The following is an 18925-nucleotide window of genomic DNA, read 5'->3' on the forward strand; positions in this document are numbered from 1 at the left end:
GAGGGCCCCACGAGCTTTAGTTAGGGAGAAAGAGAGACACACTTGGAGGCCAGTCCGTGGGGAGAAGACTCCATAAACAGCTCCTTGATGTTAGCAACAGATAGGGCCTACGGGAACAAGGGCCACCCGGCAACGAAAGCAGTGTTTGTCAACAGGGGTTCTTGGGTGCCTTGCCCTCGAGGGGCAGTCCCCCTCTCAGGAAAAACCAGCGTGCCAATGCCTGCACTCTAGATTCAGGCTTTCCCGCAACTTCTCGCATCTCAAGGTTTGTCTTCCTAGTACCACTGAACTGAGTGTTTGGGTCCTGGGGCTAGCTCAGTCCCTCTTCTTTTCCTTCTGCCGTGAGAGCGCCCCCACCTGTTCAGAGACAGAATTGGGGCTCAGGAAAGCTCTAATTGAACCAAAAGTTCTAGATATCCATTCCCTCTTACCCACAAATACAAACATGAACATCACGTTTTCTTAATAAATTTATTCACAAAAAAGTGAGATTGCAGAGGTTCTGGGGGCTGTACATGGTCAAGGGCCTGGTGGTTTCTGTACATGGGACAGGGAAACAAGGCGGAAGGGACTTCTTAATAAAAAAAATAACGGGAGCTACAGCCAACCCTCCTCCCCTCCCCGATTAAAAAGACACAAAAATAGACGTCTGTGAGGTAAGTGGGGAGCCTGGGGGCTTAAGGGTGTTCAGAGGGTTTTCACAGGTGCCAGGGCTTCAAGATGGTGTCACAGGCACCGAAGTGGCTCCTGCATCAATTGGTAGAACAACACGTAGCCCTCACTGGATGCCACCTGATTTTCACTGACGGGGGAGACACTGAGAAGACAAATGGGACACGGCTGTGGTCAGTGGTCATTTTTGTAGATTCCCCCTCAGTCCTACAAGACTCAATGTAGAGTAGCTGGGTGGGGACCAGGAGAGACTCTCAGCCCATCCTCTGTCAGGAACTTCAGACCTCACAGGAGGGGGGCGCGCCAGGGCTGCAGTGGGGTGGGACAGGAGCTGACTAAGAGGCTGTTCTCACCGGGAGTCATTGTAGACATGCCAACCAGTCTGGCACCGGCACAGGGCTGTGTAGTGACCACAGTGGACACTCCCCGAGTGGTTGCAAAGGGCATACAGCTGGTAGACAGGGCTTCCTGCGGGTTAAATAACATCAGTTTCTACAGCAGGAGTTGTGTCTCCCTCCTGACGATTCCGTAGGACGGTCCCTGCCAGACTCACCCGCTTTGTCGCTCGCAAAGTCCCCTAGACTCAGCCGCTGCAGCGGGAAGTCTACACCGACTGAGCTTTTCTTGATGGAGCCTCGGGAGGTGGAAAATCGGTTCAGATCTAAGCCCTGGTTAAGGAGCTTTGGGGAGTCTAAGGGTCTCTAAGGGGGACCGCAGTAATAAATCCAGTGCCCTCTATCCCCCCAACACATCCTGAAAGGTGACAAAGAAAGGTAGGGTGGCAGGTTTTCCCTAAAGGAAACTCACTGAAGGTGAGGAAACACTGTATGGGAGATACCCTAAGAGAAATAAGAACTTGAAGAGTAGGATATGGAGCACGAGGATTCGGGGGAATCTTTGTACTGTCAGCTTTTTGGTACTTCGTGTTTTCTGCCGACATCGGTCACACACCTAAATAAACAGCAAATAGTGTTAGGTCAGGGTGCTCTCACCTAGGTTGGTTTTTCTAAAACCCTACTCACACAGAAATGTAATGTTTCTCATTGCTTTCCCCTCCCCCTTTAACCTAGGCATACGAGGACATACCTGAGACACACCCCCCCCAACACACACCCAGACATGTAACTGTTATTAAGGTCCCACGTACTGGGGCGTTCTCCGACTCCAGCTCTTCCTCCTTGGTGAAGAGGCTGAAGCAATCCCGCAAAGACACTTTGCCCCCAGCAAACCCTTTCTAGGGAGAAAGGGGGAAGGAAGGGTCAGCATGTTCCGAGTTTCCTTTTTCTTTTTTTTTAATCTTTTTTTTTTTAAATCCAGGCTTTAATTCTGCTTTAGAGACCCACACAGTTCCCACCCACACTTAGGGGTGGGGAGGGGTGGGTCACAGCACCCATGTTCCTTCCACCCCTGGAATCTACTGGAATCCCACCTTGGGGATGGGCAGGGACAGGTCACAAAAAACCTCGAAGGTCGTGGAGCGATACCCACAGGCCTGGCACTTGAGGCAACTTTTCAGCTGGCCCACAAACAGGTCTAGGTAGAAGCAAAGAGGCAGAAGAAGTCATCGTCTCTTCCCTACAGCTGCCGACCAGCTCCACACACCACTTCACAGCCTCCCTCGGCGTCTGGCCTGGCTCCCACACTTCCCCGTCCCGGGCCCGACTCCCACGGTGGGGCTCCACTGCATACCCACCCACGATCTTGCTGTCTTCTCGCTCCAGGTAGCGCTTCCACATTAAGTTGGCTCGGTCGTCATCACTGCCACAGAGCAAGGGAAGGGGGCCACCTGTGAGACAGCTGCAATACTGGGTGTCCCCAGCCAGGGAAACTGTCCACTGAACCCTGTTCTCTGTCCACATACCAGCCCCTTCCCTAGGTTCCTAGTCAAAGGAGTAAGTATTGCTTCTGGGAACTTTCTGGGGAAATCTAAGATGAAAGTATATATATATATATATATATATATATATATATATATATACACATATATATATGTGTGTGTGTGTGTGAGAGAGAGAGAGATCCTTTCATCTTGGATGATAGATGAAGATATATGAAGGTGTGTATATGTATGTGTGTATATGTGTCTACACACACACAGTCATCTTCTTTACCAACTCTTTTGATATATTTGATTGTAGAAGTTGTCTCCTTCCCCAGTTCAGTGGCATCCCTGACCCCTCTATATGCACTTTGGAGCTTCCCTCTTCCTCTCCCTCTCTTCCTTTTTTTTTTTTTTCTGTGCTAAAGGGGCTTCCACCCCTAGGCCCTACATTTCAGTTTCGGTTAGCTCAGTTCTGTGATGACTGAAAGCTGACAGAACTACTCAGAGAGAAGCAAGGGGGAACGAGCCCTTACCTCAATTCAGGCTCTCCATGCACAGCCCCTCCTCGGCGAGGTGGCGAGGGAACCGGACCACTGGCCAGGATTGGCGGGGCCCGGCGGCCTCGTCGGTTGATTTCAAGGTGCAGCCGCTCCATGAGGAGCTTCAGGAACTCCTGGGCATCCTGCTGGCTACAGCCAGACAGAATATGGGCGACTGATCCATCCCCTCGGTCCTCCCGGGGTCCCCTGCCCAAAGGTGGGTGCGTCCCTGTTCCCTCAGTGTAGGAAACCTCAAGGCTCAGAACACTGCTGCTAGAGCCTCTGCTTGGCCCCAGCCCCAGACGCAGCCAGAGAGAAATCCCATTCACTTAGTTTCCCCACCTGTATCCGGAGAAGGAAGGGACGTATTTCTGGAAGACGGCCCGGAATCGGGTAGGATTCACAGCTTCACAGGAGTCAGGGTGCCACAGGGCACCAATCACATCTGCAAAGGCTGTTGGTTGGACAGCGGGGGAGGGATTCAAGGTTAATGTCTAGAAGAGCAGGCGGGAGGAGATTCAGTGGCTAGAAAATGTCCAGGAAGGAAGAAACAGGGGAATACGGATGTACCTGCTAGCTTGAAGGGCTGGGAGCCATGGGTATTGGGAGGGTAGAACTGAAGGTTTGAACGAGAGAGAACAGAAGAAATTGTTGCCCACCTTCTGTGAGTTCCTGGGCTCGGCCTCCTCCGGGCACCTCCTGCCGGAAGTCCCTTCGCAGACAGAAGTCTCGAAGAGGCCTTGTGCTGCTCAAACACTGTAGCACGGCGTTCAGGAAGCACTGGGGAAGCAGTGGGAACACTGCGGTTACCTTTCCAGAGGGGACCCTGCTGGACTGAGAGCGGTTCTGTGCTCTCCCACCCGCCTCGCCTGGATCTGCACTCATCTCCACCCCCAACACCATCTCACACTTCACACTCCTTTACAGAGGACAGAAAAAATGGCTCTTACTGTATTTCCTAGATTTCGGAGGCCAACATGACCAGAGCCCAGAAGTAGTGTGTGATGAGCCTAGAAAGTCAGAGGACAGACATATTCTACCTGGCGCTTTCGAGAGAGCGTGCTGCCGAGTGCCTCCTCAACCCCGTCCGTGCCCCAACTCTACCCTGCTTCCCTCACTGGCCATCCTACCTCACTGGTCATGAGTAGTAAACCCATCACAGCTGAGTGTACCACAGATTCGGCCATGGCTGTCACACCTAGTCCCCATTTACTCCGCTGCCACGCTAGCCGGCGCTGCAGCTCCTGAGGCAACGCCCCAAGCACTGGCATGGCTGCCCAGCTGCTCCCCACCCCCACTTTACTGCCCCCAAATCCCCCTCCTGCCCCCGTGGCCCCCTCTCCTGCTGGCTCCAACTGCAAGCAGCCTCGCTCAGACAGCTCAGGAAATGGGTAAACCACACCAGTGCAGGTGCTCTTAACCCCGCCCCTCCTCAGCTCCAGGGATTAATTAGGTCTAGGGCCCGGTCCCAGGAGCGAAGCTGCCTTAAAAGAGAGGGCCTAAGGACCCAAAGAAGAATTCTAAATAGGCGGGCTAATTCCCTAGGGACTAGACTGGCACACCACGTTGGAGAATCACATACAACCCAAAATAAGATCTAGAAGGTCTCAGAAAAGACAAGAATCCACTGGTGTAATGAAGGGCTGACCAAAGGGACTCCGAGAAGGGAACACAGGAAAGCCATAGCATGACAAAGTTGAAGGCAAGAGGAAAATGAGCATGGAAGACCACGTGTGCTGCCAAGTCCTCACCATCTTGTCATCAGAGTAGAAAGGCTCAGAAGGCCGGGTAGATATCATGTGGAAGGTGCCATGGGAAGTAGGGGGCTCTGTCCGTATGCTGAGCAGGGTAGGGGGGCCAGGGAAGCCCCCAAGACGCCGGAGAGAAGTACTACGTCTCAAAGTGGGTGGCTCAGGCCGGAGTGCCAAGCGGCTCAGGGCAGCCCCGAGCTCGCTGGCGCCACGGTGCCCTCCCAAGGCAATCCCCATTGGACGCAAGTCCCCACTGCTCACAGACTTGGAACGCGCTAAGTTGGTCCGGGATGGGAGAGGCAGAGCCACAGTTGGGGGCGGTGAGCCAGGCAGGGGAACCCCATGATCTGCTCGAAGGGGACCTCTAGGACGAGAGCCTGAGATTCGACCCCGACCCAGCTCCAGTTTCTTGAGCCTCTCATCTGGGGGACCTGGCCTGGGAGGCAAAGGTCTTAACATGGAGTTTGGCCCAGGAACTGGGTTTCGGCGCTCCTTGCTGCGGGCCCGAGGAGGAAGTGGGATCTTGGCTCCCACTCGGGGCTGTACATTGACAGGTGGCTCTCGAGTCCGGCCCAGGCGGTGCTCAGAAGCCTGGGGCATTGTGGGCACCGCAGGCTGGACCTGAGGAGAACAGAGGGTCAGCATTTGAGTTAGGAAGGGAGCTAAGATATAGGCTAACATGCAAGCTGGCTTCTTAATGTACGGAGAGCACGAATTATAAAATCAGTTCTTGCATCTCCAAGACCTGGCAATGTTTGGCACAAGAAAAATACTTAGTATTCATTGAATAAACACATGACTGAATAGTAGACCATCATTTTGACCTTTCCATGCCCCACCCCCTCTCTGTAGAATACAGATTTATTTAAAAGCCAATGGTAATCTCAATCTCAGCTGTTTTTATAATCTACAAACTCCTAAAAAACCCTCATATGTGGCTAGTCAAGTGGAATGTGCCATAGACCTGGGACTGTGGACGCAGGAATCAGTCCAAAAGACAGAATTCCAAGCTCAACCCCTGCTCCTCTGGGTTGCAAACGAAGCCGATTAAACGGGTGATCTGCAATCCACTCCCTCCTCCAATTCTGGGGTCCTACTTGGCATCTGGGCCCTGGGGGGCAATGGTTTGAGATGGAGGACGAACTACTTGACCCCTAATTTGTGCACCTCTCCCACCACAGCAGGGTTTTACCCGGGTCCGCCCCCCTCGAGGGCAGAAAGGCCGAGGCTGCTGATTGGCTGCGGGGTCCGGCGGCATATTCCCCGCGGTCCGAGAATGCTGTTCTTCCAGCCCAGTTCTCCCAGGCCCCGCTGGGCACCGCGAGCCTCTCCCTTTGTGGTGAACGTCCTCTGGGGTCTGGATCCATCCTCCCTCGGCTCCCCCACCCCACCCCGCCATAACGTCCCGGCCAATACCTGTCCCCCGGTGAGGCAGCGGGGGAGGCCAGCTGGGGTCCAGCTCCAGCTCAGGGCCACCCCCTCCGACCCCCAAACAGCCTCCCCGCAGGCCGGGCTGCAGCTTTAGCCGCAGCTGTTGCCCAGCTTGCTCCCGCCGCAAGGGCCGCCGCCATCTTTGTTGGTGCCGCCCGGCCACCGGCCACCGGCTTCACAGTCTCTTAGGCGCCTGCGCGCCCACACTCGGCTTCCTCCCACCTACCTCCTCGGCGCTTGCGTGAACCCGCCCCCACGGCTCCCAGACCGACACCATGGAAACGCAGCCAACTTTAGAACCACTAGTTTCAGGCCCTGCCTGGTGGTGGTCTTTAAACCGTTGCTGCGAGTCCCTGAGGCCAAAGCCCCTTACCCAGTCATATATGGTCCATAGGGACGAAGAGCCAAAAAAGTCGAAAAATAACGGAAGGGCTTGCAACACAGATTCTTCCCAAACAAGGAGGGATGCAGTGGGAAGGAAGGCTGCATGCAGGTCCAGGGCTAGCCAGCAAACCAATAGAGAAGCATTTAGCATCTCCACCTAAGGATGAGATCCCTAGTGGGCAGGGAACGCTGGCGGACCTGTAAAACCCATCCTTCAAGCCTCTTTGTAGTCTCAGGCAGTTAAGTAAAGCGCGCTTCACTGCTAAAGGGCAAAAATAAACCCCGATAGCAAGGAAAGAAACCAGATTTTCTTCTGCTCATACCCTCCTCCCAACCTGGTGTAGTTTTTTAGGTACCTCCATATTTTGCTTGTTCACCTCGTTAACAGCCATCAATGAGACCCACGGGGCTACCACGGGAAGCAGCTTTTATTGATAGGTTGTCTCCAGAAACCAAAAAGCTATAAGCTGTCAGTTACACTCCATGCCTCCAAAATGCCTCCAGGGCTCTTCTTGGAGAAGGGATACAAATTGCCTATTTCCAGACCCAAATCTTTCACCTCTCTGTACCTTCATTTAGAAACTTTGTGACCTTGCCTATTGTTGGGTGTTTCTTCTTTGTCCCTCCAGCTACTTTGTAACAGCCAGAGGTGACCCTCGAAGGAATCATGAGAAAGGAGAGAGCTGGGGTAGAGCCTCGCAACAGCCCCTCTGTCCTGCCTCGGGCGCTTCCTCCTTCATTGGTTGCCTTTTTCTTTGTGCTGGATCACACCCTTCTGAATCAGATCAGGGATTTCCACTGCCAGCCAAGGACCCAGCTGCAATGCAAGGGAAACCCTGTGAGGTCACTGTCACAGTCTGTGCCTCTTGTTCCACCTGAGCCTCCTTCCTGGAGACTCTAGGTCCTAGAGTCTAGGAGGACATGCCCAAGGAATGTTTAGTCTTGGCTACATGTATGAGAATATTATCCCTGAAACCCCGACCCGTCTTCCTCTCACACACCAAGAATAACAAACTTACCCCCAGGGCCATGAGATGAGCTAGTCCAAACTTTGGCACATTCCTGGCCCACAAAGGTTTGAAATGATCGGTCAGACATATTTTGCCACCCCTATCAAAAAGCCAAGAAGAAAGCGTTGATACCCGAAACTGGCTTAGTGTATAGCAGCCTCTTCTTGGGAACACGGGAAGATGATTAGTGCTCAGAAGGGAAAACAAGGCCAGCTAAGTACTTTGCACAGGCTTGACATAGGAGACCTGGACCCTCTCTAGACGCTGGAGCAGCAGGCTCTGGGGAAGCCATTTGTCTCTTGAGTTCTTTCTAAGGCTACCTTTGCTCTTTCTCACCTCCTGGTCCTACCTGTACATCTTTGCTGTCTTCCCATCCAGCTCAGGGACTGCAATTTCTGGAGCAGTAGTGGGGTATGTGATAGGAATCTGGAGAAATTACAAAGCCATAATAAAACAGAGAAGCGAGAGAAAAAAAAAGGAACTAGTCTAATGAAACATATGCATCTCTTGGCTGAACGGCTTGTTCTGCAGATCCCCCAAGCGGCGTGTGCACACTAGCATTCTAGACATAGAGATTAGTAACTGGTACATATCTGCTCCAAACTCCAGCTTTCCCCTCCCACTTTAAAAGCTTTATTTGGCCCCTTCATGAAAGGTTAGCTTGTCAACAATCAGCTAATCAAGCCTTGTCTACTAACCTTCACACTTCCCATTCTACCACACTCACTTCAAACTCGATGTCAAACTCATATTTGAGGAGGTCGTGGATGTACCAGCATTTTCCAAACCACCTGCAACAGAGACCAAACCTCAGACCGTTCCTAGCATATGCAAATGACATCTCTGCCTAGGTCACCTAACAGCAAGACTCACAGGTCAGGAATGAGGAATTCTAAAGTGCTGCGTGGCAGCTTTGGCAGCTGGTTATGGGATACCAAACTGCTTAAGGCACGTGAGGCTCCTACCCGTACCTCCCATGGACCTGCTTACCGGGTGCCTTCCTTGTTGGACTCCAGTCGGAACCAGTCATTGTCCGAATTCTTGTTGTTCTCCACGTACTGAAAGCAGAAAATGAGATCTTAGAGAAAAGGAAGCTGGAGCCGGGTAACAGTGGTGAACACCTTTAATCCCAGCACTCAGGATGTAAGCAGATCTCTCAGTTCCAGGCCGGCCTGGTCTACAAAGCCAGGACAGCAAGGGCTACACAGAGAAACCCTGACATGAAAAACAAAAAGCAAACACACACACACACACACACACACACACACACACACACACACACACGACGGACACTGGAGCCAAGGGCAGCCCCTCTTGTCAAAAAGAAAAGTATGATTACTTTCCTCTTTAGTACTATTTTTAACAATTTTACTTATTTTTATTTATTATGAGTACACTGTAGCCATCAGACACACTAGAAGGGGGCGTCACATCCCATTACAGATGGTTGTGGCCCACCATGTGGTTGCTGAGAATTGAACTCAGGACCCCTGGAAGAGCAGTCAGTGCTCTTAACCACTGAGCCATCTCTCCAGCCCAATTTTTAACAATTTTAAAGAGATAAGCAAAATGAAGAAAAAGGCTAAAGAAGTTGGGGGCTTTCTCAGAGCAGATAACAATACCACAAGCACAAAATATGTGGAGATTTGTAGGGTTGTTTTTTCACTTCTGATAGTGTCTGTCCTCAGCCCCAAGCCCATTTACCAAAGACGACATTCCTGGGGGATCCTGTGCTAACGCCCATCAGCAGCCCACAAGCTAGTGACTCTCAAATCTTTACCTTTAGTTCAAGCCTTTGTCAGAATTTCAGATTCTAGTATCCAACTGTATGCTTCAATCTATACCTTTACCTTACAGAAAATAAACTTAGAACTTCCACTGGATTTTATACGGTCCCCCTCTCTCTTCCTCTTGAGGGTCTCCTGTCCAGGCTGGCCTCAACCTACCTTATATAACTAAGAATGATGATCCTCCTGCCTCCACCTCCTGAGTGCTGGGATAACAGGTATGAACCACTGTGGCTGGCCTTTGCTGCTTTGTGGGTTCTTTTTCCCACCCTTTATCCACACCCCCTAGTTTTACCCCCTAAGCCTAGATAGGAAAAAAAACAAAGAGGGCAGAGATAATTAGAAAAATCCCGCCAGATGGTGGTGGTGCACGCCTGTAGTCCCAGCACTCTGGGAGGCAGAGGCAGGCGGATTTTTAAGTCCGAGGCCAGCCTGGTCTACAGAGTGAGTTACAGGACAGCCAGGGTTATACAGAGAAACCATGTCTCGAAAGAAACCAAAAATCAAAAACAAAACAAAACAAACAAACAAAAACAAAAAAGAAAGAAAAATCCCTGAATCTAACCTCAACCACCTCCTTTAACAACTAACACCACCACCCAACGCTCACCTCTCAGGAACCTTCACATTTATGTACCCTCTGAAAAGCTCCCAGAATTCTAAATGTCATTATAACTGCAGAAATTATCTGCAGCTGGCAAAACCATGCTTCTGTTACAGCTCAAGGCAAATAAATCATGATTAGCTGTTGTCAGTCCAAAGCAGTCCCACATCCCCACACCTGGGATTAAAGTAAAAGCACATTCTTATACCATTTCTGGTTGTTGTTGTTTGTTTGCTTGTTTTGTTTTTAATTCTAGAAATCTCAATACAAACCACCAAGGACATTCTCAATTTCAGGAGTCAGCCTTCACTCCTGACCTTTCCCTTTCATTTTCCTTACTAATCTTTCATGACGTCCTGCTGATTTTAGTTTCTGATCTTCATCTTTTTTTAAAATTTATTTATTTTATGTATGTGAGTACACTGTAGCTGTCTTCAGACATACCAGATGAGGGCAACAGATTCCATTACAGATGGTTGTGAGCCACCATGTGGTTGCTGGGAATTGAACTCAGGACCTCTGGAAGAGCAGTCAGTACTCTTATCTACTGAGCCATCTCTCCAGCCCGGCTCTTCATCTCTTACAGGGTCTCTCTGTAGCCGGGGCTGGAACTAAACTCTCTGAAATTCTCCTGCCTTGGTGTCCCTGTACTAGGTTTACGGGTATATACTGCAACTCCTAGCCTTAGCCCCAGCCCAAATTTTACTCTTTTTTTTTTTCTTGATAGTCTCACTAAAGTGCTCAGGCTGGCCTCGAACTCATTCTGTTACAGCTAGTGATGGTTTATATATACCTGGTCCAGGGAGTGGCACTATTAGAAAGTGTGGCCTTGTTGGAGTAGGTGTGTCACTGTAGGTGTGGGCTTTAAGGCCCTCATCGTGCCTGGAAGTGAGTATTCTGCTAGCAGCTTTCAGAAGACGGAACCTTCAGCTGCTCCTGCACCATGCTTGTCTGGACACTGCCATGCTCCCACCTTGATGATAAGAGACCTCCGACTCTGTAAGCCAGCCCCAATTGAATGCTGTCCTTATAAGAGTTGCCTTGGTCATGGTGTCTCTTCACAGCCGTAAAACCCCACGACAACTCAAGGCGGCTTTGGAACAGCCCAGGCTGCTGCACTCTTCCCGCCTCTGCCTCCCAAGTGCTGAACCTGGAGGCTTCCTGCGCACGCCGGCCGCGCCCTTCCTAGCTTGCCTCCTTTGCTCATGCGGCCTAGAAAAGGGAATCGGATCCCCTGAAAAAGGAGTTATGGGTGGTTGCAAGCAACCATGTAAGTCCTGGGAATCAAACCAGATCCTCTGCAAGGGCAGTGAGGAGCCATTTCTTCACTCTTGTCCTTACGTCTTGAGTATCCCTTTCCTACCTTAGGTTTGATATGCTAGTGTGTGTGTGTTTGTGCACCTATGCTAAGGAGTTCCAAGGCGTTGCCTGTGCTGATTAGAGGACAACCTGAAGGAGCCAGTTGTCTTCTACTGTGGGTTTCAGGGATCAAGCTAAGGTTGTTTACTGAGCCATCTCTCTCTGGCCTCGTGTTTATACTTTAAGGTTTTTTGTTGTTGTTGTTTTTTCGAGACAGGGTTTCTCTGTGTAGCCCTGGCTGTCCTGGAACTCACTCTGTAGACCAGGCTGGCCTCGAACTCAGAAATCCACCTGCCTCTGCCTCCCAAGTGCTGGGATTAAAGATGTGTGTCACCACTGCCTGGTCAAGTTTTATCACTTCTAAGAAGCTTTATTGTAGCTGGTGTTTTAGCTACTCTATGGTTTCTTGTTTGCTCCACACTTTATTCCCCGGTTACATCCCCTATAACTAGACAGGAGACAAAGAAAAACGCAGGAGAGGGGAGGGAGGGATAACAAATCTAAGTTCTGTCTTGTTTCTTCTTTGAGCAAGACTACTAACAAATCCCAGGCAACCCTCCCCCCAAGTTACCAGCAACCACCAAATGCAATCAGAGTTCTAGCATTTATATACCTTCTGAAAATTTCCCAAAATTCCAATTGTCCTGCAATCACAGAAACTATCTGCAGCCGGCAAAACCAGGCCTCTGCTAGGCACAAGTCAAACCATAGACAGCTGCTTTGAAGCAGCCCCATATCCCCATACCTGGGATTAAAACAAAACCACATTCTTATGCTTCTGTTTTAAAGAGACCAAAATTCCAAAATTCTCACTACACCTTACTCATCTTTCCCCATATTCTCAAAATACCCTAGTCATGTCTCTGTGTCTCCACGTAAACACAGTTTAATATTGTTTCTGTCAACCTCAATTCTGTCAATAAGGCCATTATTATTAGGGCTCATATACTCTCCCTAGGTACTGGTAACACAATAAATGTTTTATTGTTGTGTTTGAGGCAGGGTCTCATATAGTCCAGACTGGCGTGGAATTCATTTTGTAGTCTAAAAATGACCTGAGCTTCCAGTCCTCCTGGCTCCACGTCCTGGGTGCCGAGAATGCACGAGCCGCACCAATTTATGAGGTGCTAGAGATAGAACCCAGGCCATCTTGCATGGCAAACACTCAGCCAATTTCTCAGTGAGGCAATATATACTGCAAGCCATCTACTGGTTTTTGAAGCAGATAGGAAGCACTAAAAGGAGGGCAATCTCTCTCTTCCCTTAACAGAGGAATTAGCTGAAAGGATAGCTAATTTATAACTACAAACATCTCTTTCAACCTCTAAACACTTCAGGTTTCTGTCCTAACATTTGTTCGATCCATTTCATCACTAAGAATGCAAGAAAAGCAGTGATGCACAGAGGCTTCCTCGCGTTCTAAGAAGTACTTTTGACCCTCTACCACAGCCTGCAGAGCAAACACCTGGTGCGACAGAGACACGTCACCTTCCCGGAATACTGCTATTTTTTCCTACAAGATCTAGCCCTACTGTGCTCCCAACCGGAATCTCTTCTGCATCCTCCCTCCAGCCACCCGTAACGCCCCCAGTCCCCCCAAACAGTCGCATTTATATGAATTTAGAGTTTAAACTTAAAAACCGGAAGCGGCTTCCACCCGGAGCCAATTCCCGAGGACACATGATTACCCGCCACCCCTCTGCTACGCGGTCAACCACAGGAGTAAAACTGACCCGGATAAGGGACTGATATTCCTCCTTTAGTCGCTGCACCCACAATTCCCGATCTCGGGGTCCGGCGTTAGTCTTCAGCACCGGGATCTCAGACACGACCCGCCGGGTGGCCTCGTCCGCCATCTTGGACCAGGGCGCAGGAAAAGTGCGGAAGTGGAATTGCTTGTAACTTACTCACGGCGTCGCCATCTTTACTGTGGGAAGATGAGGCGTATTGCTTTAAAGCGGTCTTTGAATGCACTCAATTATTTATTTATTTATTTATTTTTGTAAGAAAATAAAATTGACCCACTGGTGTGAGCGTGCGTCCGGAAGATCAGAATGCAGGTGGGTTACTCTGTCCAGAAGATGGCACCTATCATTAAATCACAGGAGACTGCTCAGAGAGCGACTTCCGTTCATGCTCAGAAGCAATCTCGGGAAAAACTGAAGACCTTCCCAAACCAGGAAAGTTGTTTGAATTTCAGGTTTCTCTAGACACGTCAAAATCCCGTCTCCTAAGAAGCGCAATTTACATGTTTATGCTTCAGATTGACTTTCTTAGTTTCAATCCCCGACCTGAATAATTAACACAACTGAATTAGGAAGTATATGAGCTTGTTTGTTTTTTTTTTAAAGGTCCTATCTATCCCAAACTTGCCTCCAACACATACAAGGCCTGGAGCTATCGCTTATGCCAAAATTAATCTGTTCAGGTTTTAAAGCCAACCTAAAGATAAAACTTTTTATTCAAAGAATATCTTTCACGTGCTATAAATTAAGTATATAGACACTATAGATTTCTTCTTAGAGGAATTCTCCCAAGTGGCTAGAAGACAGTCACTAAATGCCTATTCTAAGCCTATGACAAGGCTTCTGGTAATTTTTTGTTGTTTTTGATTAGACCAGGCTGGCCTCTGACTGACTCACAGATATCTGCCTGCCTCTGTCTCCCAAATGCTGGTTGGGTAATTTCTAAATTCATTTGACACCAAGAAACCTCAGTAAGCATGGTGGCCCACATCTGTTATCCCAGAACTTGGGGGTCAAGGTCAGAAGATTGCTGCAACTCAGTCTAAAACAAACCAGCCCCATATGTGGCAGCTGCTATGATAGCACAGCTTCAATCCCAGCATTTGGGAGGCAGAGGCCCCCAGAGTTAACCTCAGTGAGTTTGAGTCTACATTGACAATGAGATCCTGTTTCAAAGAGAACAAGTTCCAAGGTGGTGGTGTCACACATCTTTAATCCCAGCACTCAGGAGACAGAGACCAGCAGATCTCTGAGAGCCAGCCTGGTCTACAGAGTGAGTTCCAGGGCAGCCAGGGCTACACAGAGAAACCCTGTCTCAAAAAGAACCAACCAAACAAAGAAAAGAAAAGAAAAAACCCAAAACCAAAACAACCTCCTACCCAGAGAAACAAAGAAACAAAGAAAGAAGGAAGGAAGGAAAGAAAGAGAGAAAGAAAGGGAAGACAGACAAGTTGTCCTCTGACCTACATACCCGTGCTATGGTACTATGGTATGTATGTATGTATGTATGTATGTATGTATGTATTTTATGTGAGTGTTTTGCTAGCATGTATTTAAGGTGCCATGTGCATGCAGTGCCAATAGAGGAATGTCAAGGGCAACAGATGCCCTAGAACCAAGTTACAGACAGTACTTCCTGTGGGTGCTGAGAACTGTAGAGTTACAGACTGTACTTCCTGTGGGTGCTGAGAACTGTAGAGTTACAGACTATATTTCCTGTGGGTGCTGAGAACTGTAGAGTTACAGACAGTGCTTCCTGTGGGTGCTGAGAACTGTAGAGTTACAGACTGTACTTCCTGTGGGTGCTGAGAACTGTAGAGTTACAGACTGTACTTCCTGTGGGTGCTGAGAACTGTAGAGTTATAGACTGTAGAGTTACAGGCAGTGCTTCCTGTGGGTGCTGAGAACTGTAGAGTTACAGACAGTGCTTCCTGTGGGTGCTGAGAACTGTAGAGTTACAGACTGTACTTCCTGTGGGTGCTGAGAACTGTAGAGTTACAGACTGTACTTCCTGTGGGTGCTGAGAACTGTAGAGTTACAGACTGTAGAGTTACAGACTGTACTTCCTATGGATGCTGAGAACTGTAGAGTTACAGACAGTGCTTCCTGTGGGTGCTGAGAACTGTAGAGTTACAGACTGTACTTCCTGTGGGTGCTGAGAACTGTAGAGTTACAGACTGTAGAGTTACAGACTGTACTTCCTATGGGTGCTGAGAACTGTAGAGTTACAGACAGTGCTTCCTGTGGGTGCTGAGAACTGTAGAGTTACAGACTGTACTTCCTGTGGGTGCTGAGAACTGTAGAGTTACAGACAGTGCTTCCTGTGGGTGCTGAGAACTGTAGAGTTATAGACTATATTTCCTGTGGGTGCTGAGAACTGTAGAGTTACAGACAGTGCTTCCTGTGGGTGCTGAGAACTGTAGAGTTACAGACTGTACTTCCTGTGGGTGCTGAGAACTGTAGAGTTACAGACTGTACTTCCTGTGGGTGCTGAGAACTGTAGAGTTACAGACAGTGCTTCCTGTGGGTGCTGAGAACTGTAGAGTTACAGACTGTACTTCCTGTGGGTGCTGAGAACTGTAGAGTTACAGACAGTGCTTCCTGTGGGTGCTGAGAACTGTAGAGTTACAGACTGTACTTCCTGTGGGTGCTGAGAACTGTAGAGTTACAGACTGTACTTCCTGTGGGTGCTGAGAACTGTAGAGTTACAGACAGTGCTTCCTGTGGGTGCTGAGAACTGTAGAGTTACAGACTGTACTTCCTGTGGGTGCTGAGAACTGTAGAGTTACAGACTGTACTTCCTGTGGGTGCTGAGAACTGTAGAGTTACAGACAGTGCTTCCTGTGGGTGCTGAGAACTGTAGAGTTACAGACTGTACTTCCTGTGGGTGCTGAGAACTGTAGAGTTACAGACTGTACTTCCTGTGGGTGCTGAGAACTGTAGAGTTACAGACTGTACTTGCTGTGGGTGCTGAGAACTGAAGACTAGTCCTCTGCAAGAGTAGCAAGTGTGCTTAAATGTTGAGCTGTCTCTCTAGTCCTCTAGGTGAAGACACAAACACTCAGTTTTAAGGGCTGAGGGTGTAGTGTAGTGTTAGAATGCTTGCCTAGAATGCACAAAGCTGGGGTTGGGTCCCCATGATCACATAAACCAGACATGACGGTGTGTGTCTGTCATCACAGGCTGAGTTACAAATAAATGATGTTGGACATTTCCTTCCCAGATGATTTCCCTGTGTTGTTTGGTAAAGTATTTGTTTTGTTTTTGAGGCAAGGTCTGTGTATGCATGGATGTCCTAGAATTCTCTGTGTAGACCAGGCTGCCCTTGAACTCACAGGATCTAAAGGCCCCTTGCAATTGGAGTGCTGGGGTTAAGATGTCCTGTACCATGCTTGCCAAATAGAGTGTTCTTGTCCTCTCTTCCCTAGTTTGTTTAACAGTATGTTCTTAGTATCTCCCTCTCATTCTCTGTGTTGCTTTGGCTTTTAAGACTGGTCTCATGTATCTGAATTCCTGACTGCCCAATCTCCATGTCCCAAGTACTGGTATTACAGGCACACCACAAAGCTTAGAGGTTTTGGATCTTACTAGCATGCTATACAGCTCTTTATAAGCATATTAGGTGTAGCTAACACATCTTTGTAATGTTTCACTAGAGATCTCCTAAGGTAAATAAAATTATTTTATTTTTTGTGTGTTTATTTTGTGAGTGTGTGTGTGTGTAGTCACAGTGATGTGGTCATGTGGTCAGGGAACAGTGGTTTGAAATGAGGTTTTACAGTTGCTCTGACATAATTATTTAATCTTGTTAGGTGTGCATCTGTAAAGAAATAACTCTTCCTGACACTTTCTGCTAGATCTGTACATGTACTGCTCTCGTTGTTTACCTCTTATTAAAACATTTCTTGGCCTGGAGAGATGGCTCAGCGGATAAGAGCACTGACTGCTCTTCTAGAGGTCCTGAGTTCAATTCCCGTAACCACATGGTGGCTCACAACCATCTGTAATGGGATCGGATGCCCTCTTCTGGTGTGTGTCTGAAGACATTGACAGTGTACTCATATACATAAAATAAATAAATCTTAAAGGAAGGAAGGAAGGAAGGAAGGAAGGAAGGAAGGAAGGAAGGAAGGAAGGAAGATCAGATGAGACAGCCCTTCTCAGGAGATGGAGTTAAACCCATAACAACTTTTGAGTACAGGTAGTCCTTGGTCACAAAATTACCAACAGCATTCCTAGTAGTTATATACAGTATATGCCTGCTAATGGGGATAGTTCACAAGATTATAATGAAATAGGGTGGCTTCCTGTAGACATGATAGATCGGAAGGTGTTTTAAAGAGGTACCTTATAAGATGCACTTGCCTTATGTGAGAAAAGATGAGGAGAGACGGTGGGCAGCTCTCAAAGGGCCACAAGGAGAAACATGGAGCAGAGAGGGCCTAAGCAAGTTGCAGGTTACAGGTAAGGCTGGGAAGTAGCCAAGACACATAGTAGGGTTGGAATAGATGAGTATCTGCTCAATTATAGGGCTGCCACCTAAAACAGGATAGAGCATAGAAACAAAAACACCCACAGTTATTTGGGAGCAAGGGGCTGAAGCAAACCCCCTAAATTATTTTAGACCCACCAGCTCCAAATAATGATACTAAGGCCTTTTATTAATTATGAAAGCTTGGGAGGCCGGAGAGATTGCTTATTGGTTAAGAGCGCTGACTGCTCTTCCAGAGGCTCTGAGTTCAAATCCAAGCAATCACATGGTGGCTCACAACCATCTGTAATGGGATCTGATGCTCTCTTCTGATGTGTCTGAAGACAGCTACGGTGTCCTCATATACATAAAATAAAATAAATTCTCAAGCAAGCAAACTTGGCCTTAGCTTAAACTTGTTCTCAAGTAGCTCTTATACTTAAATTGGTCCATTTATAGTAATCTATGTCCTGCCACATGGCTGGTTACCTCTCCTTAGCTTGGTATGTCCGACTTCTGGTTCCGGCTGATGAATCTTCTTGCCTCTCATCCTTTTCCAGTGTTCCTTTCTCTGCCTGGAAGTCTTACCTGTCCTCTCCTACCCAGCTATTGGCCATTCAGCTGCCTTTAGGAAAGTGAGGAAGGAGGAGCTGAAGGGATGGCTCAGTGGTTAAGAGCACTGACAGCCCTTCAAAAGGTCCTGAGTTCAAATCCCAGCAACCACATGGTGCCTGACAGCCATCCACAATGAGATCTAATGACCTCCTCTGGGGTATCTGATGACAGTTACAGTGTACTTACATATAATAAGTAAGTAAATCTTAAAAAATTATTAATTATTAAGAGCGCTGACTGCTCTTTCGAAGGTCCTGAGTTCAAATCCCAGCAACCACATGGTGGCTCACAACCATCCATAACAAGTTCTGACACCCTTTTCTGGAGTGTCTGAAGACAGCTACAGTGTACTTACATATATAATAAATAAGTAAATCTTTAAAAAAAATTTTTTTAAAAGGAAGGCAAGGAAAGACAGAAAAATATCTTCACACAGTACAAAATGATCTCCCAATGTCTCCTCCTTTTAGTTTAAGAAAAGGCTTTTTAATATCAATAAATTACATATAATAAGAATAACTATGGCAACTATCAGGTAAGAATTACTTTTACAATGTCCAGCCCATCTGTCTTTGAAGACTAGATAGTTATAGTCTCATATATAAGCTTAAGTTGTTTAGAATTTAAGAAAATCCTCTGAGGTTGATAAATGCAAGTTATGATATGAACTGATTTAAGTACAGAATTCCAATCTCATCCAAGCTAAGATAGATCATAAAATACTTTCTCCAAGGA

At 48.1% G+C, this 18925-nt stretch overlaps 2 protein-coding genes across 5 annotated transcripts; both read right to left on the reverse strand.

Moving 5' to 3' along the window:
* Positions 1 to 452: 452 nt before the first annotated feature.
* On the reverse strand, positions 453 to 6913 carry Usp21 (ubiquitin specific peptidase 21). Of its 4 annotated transcripts, XM_052199840.1 has the most exons (14): positions 6201 to 6913; positions 5749 to 5895; positions 4785 to 5405; positions 3984 to 4043; positions 3693 to 3813; positions 3376 to 3487; positions 3028 to 3183; positions 2366 to 2430; positions 2102 to 2205; positions 1820 to 1906; positions 1552 to 1623; positions 1226 to 1340; positions 1026 to 1140; positions 453 to 817 (listed from the first exon to the last, which is right to left on the reverse strand). In XM_052199840.1, the coding sequence occupies exons 3-14, from the start codon at positions 5382 to 5384 to the stop codon at positions 727 to 729; spliced, it is 1698 nt and encodes a 565-aa protein (XP_052055800.1). In that variant the 5' UTR covers positions 5385 to 5405; positions 5749 to 5895; positions 6201 to 6913; the 3' UTR covers positions 453 to 726. The 4 variants fall into 4 exon arrangements, with proteins under 4 accessions (XP_052055800.1, XP_052055798.1, XP_052055799.1 ...); XM_052199838.1 differs by lacking the exon at positions 5749 to 5895; XM_052199839.1 differs by lacking the exon at positions 6201 to 6913 and having other exon boundaries at positions 5749 to 6144.
* Positions 6914 to 7009: 96 nt separating this feature from the next.
* Ufc1 (ubiquitin-fold modifier conjugating enzyme 1) lies at positions 7010 to 13478 on the reverse strand. The gene is made up of 7 exons (XM_052199852.1): positions 13385 to 13478; positions 13093 to 13286; positions 8600 to 8667; positions 8337 to 8400; positions 7959 to 8035; positions 7619 to 7709; positions 7010 to 7416 (listed from the first exon to the last, which is right to left on the reverse strand). Exons 2-7 carry the CDS (start codon positions 13213 to 13215, stop codon positions 7336 to 7338), a joined length of 504 nt encoding a protein of 167 aa, XP_052055812.1. The 5' UTR covers positions 13216 to 13286; positions 13385 to 13478; the 3' UTR covers positions 7010 to 7335.
* Between the last annotated feature and the right edge of the window lie 5447 nt (positions 13479 to 18925).

Source organism: Apodemus sylvaticus, chromosome 12 (assembly GCF_947179515.1).
Source record: "Apodemus sylvaticus chromosome 12, mApoSyl1.1, whole genome shotgun sequence".
NCBI lineage: Eukaryota > Metazoa > Chordata > Mammalia > Rodentia > Muridae > Apodemus > Apodemus sylvaticus.

Coding starts and splice junctions, on each gene's coding strand:
- Usp21 (XM_052199838.1), bottom strand. CDS start 5,384: ATGCCCCAGGCTTCTGAGCACCGCCTGGGCCGGACTCGAGAGCCACCT. Junction 2,206..2,365: donor AGAAGACAGCAAGATCGTGG/GTGGGTATGCAG, acceptor GCTTCTACCTAG/ACCTGTTTGTGGGCCAGCTG. Junction 1,341..1,551: donor AAAGATTCCCCCGAATCCTC/GTGCTCCATATC, acceptor CTCCTTAACCAG/GGCTTAGATCTGAACCGATT.
- Ufc1 (XM_052199852.1), bottom strand. CDS start 13,215: ATGGCGGACGAGGCCACCCGGCGGGTCGTGTCTGAGATCCCGGTGCTG. Junction 8,036..8,336: donor AGTTTGACATCGAGTTTGAA/GTGAGTGTGGTA, acceptor TAATTTCTCCAG/ATTCCTATCACATACCCCAC. Junction 7,417..7,618: donor CTCATCTCATGGCCCTGGGG/GTAAGTTTGTTA, acceptor CTTGCATTGCAG/CTGGGTCCTTGGCTGGCAGT.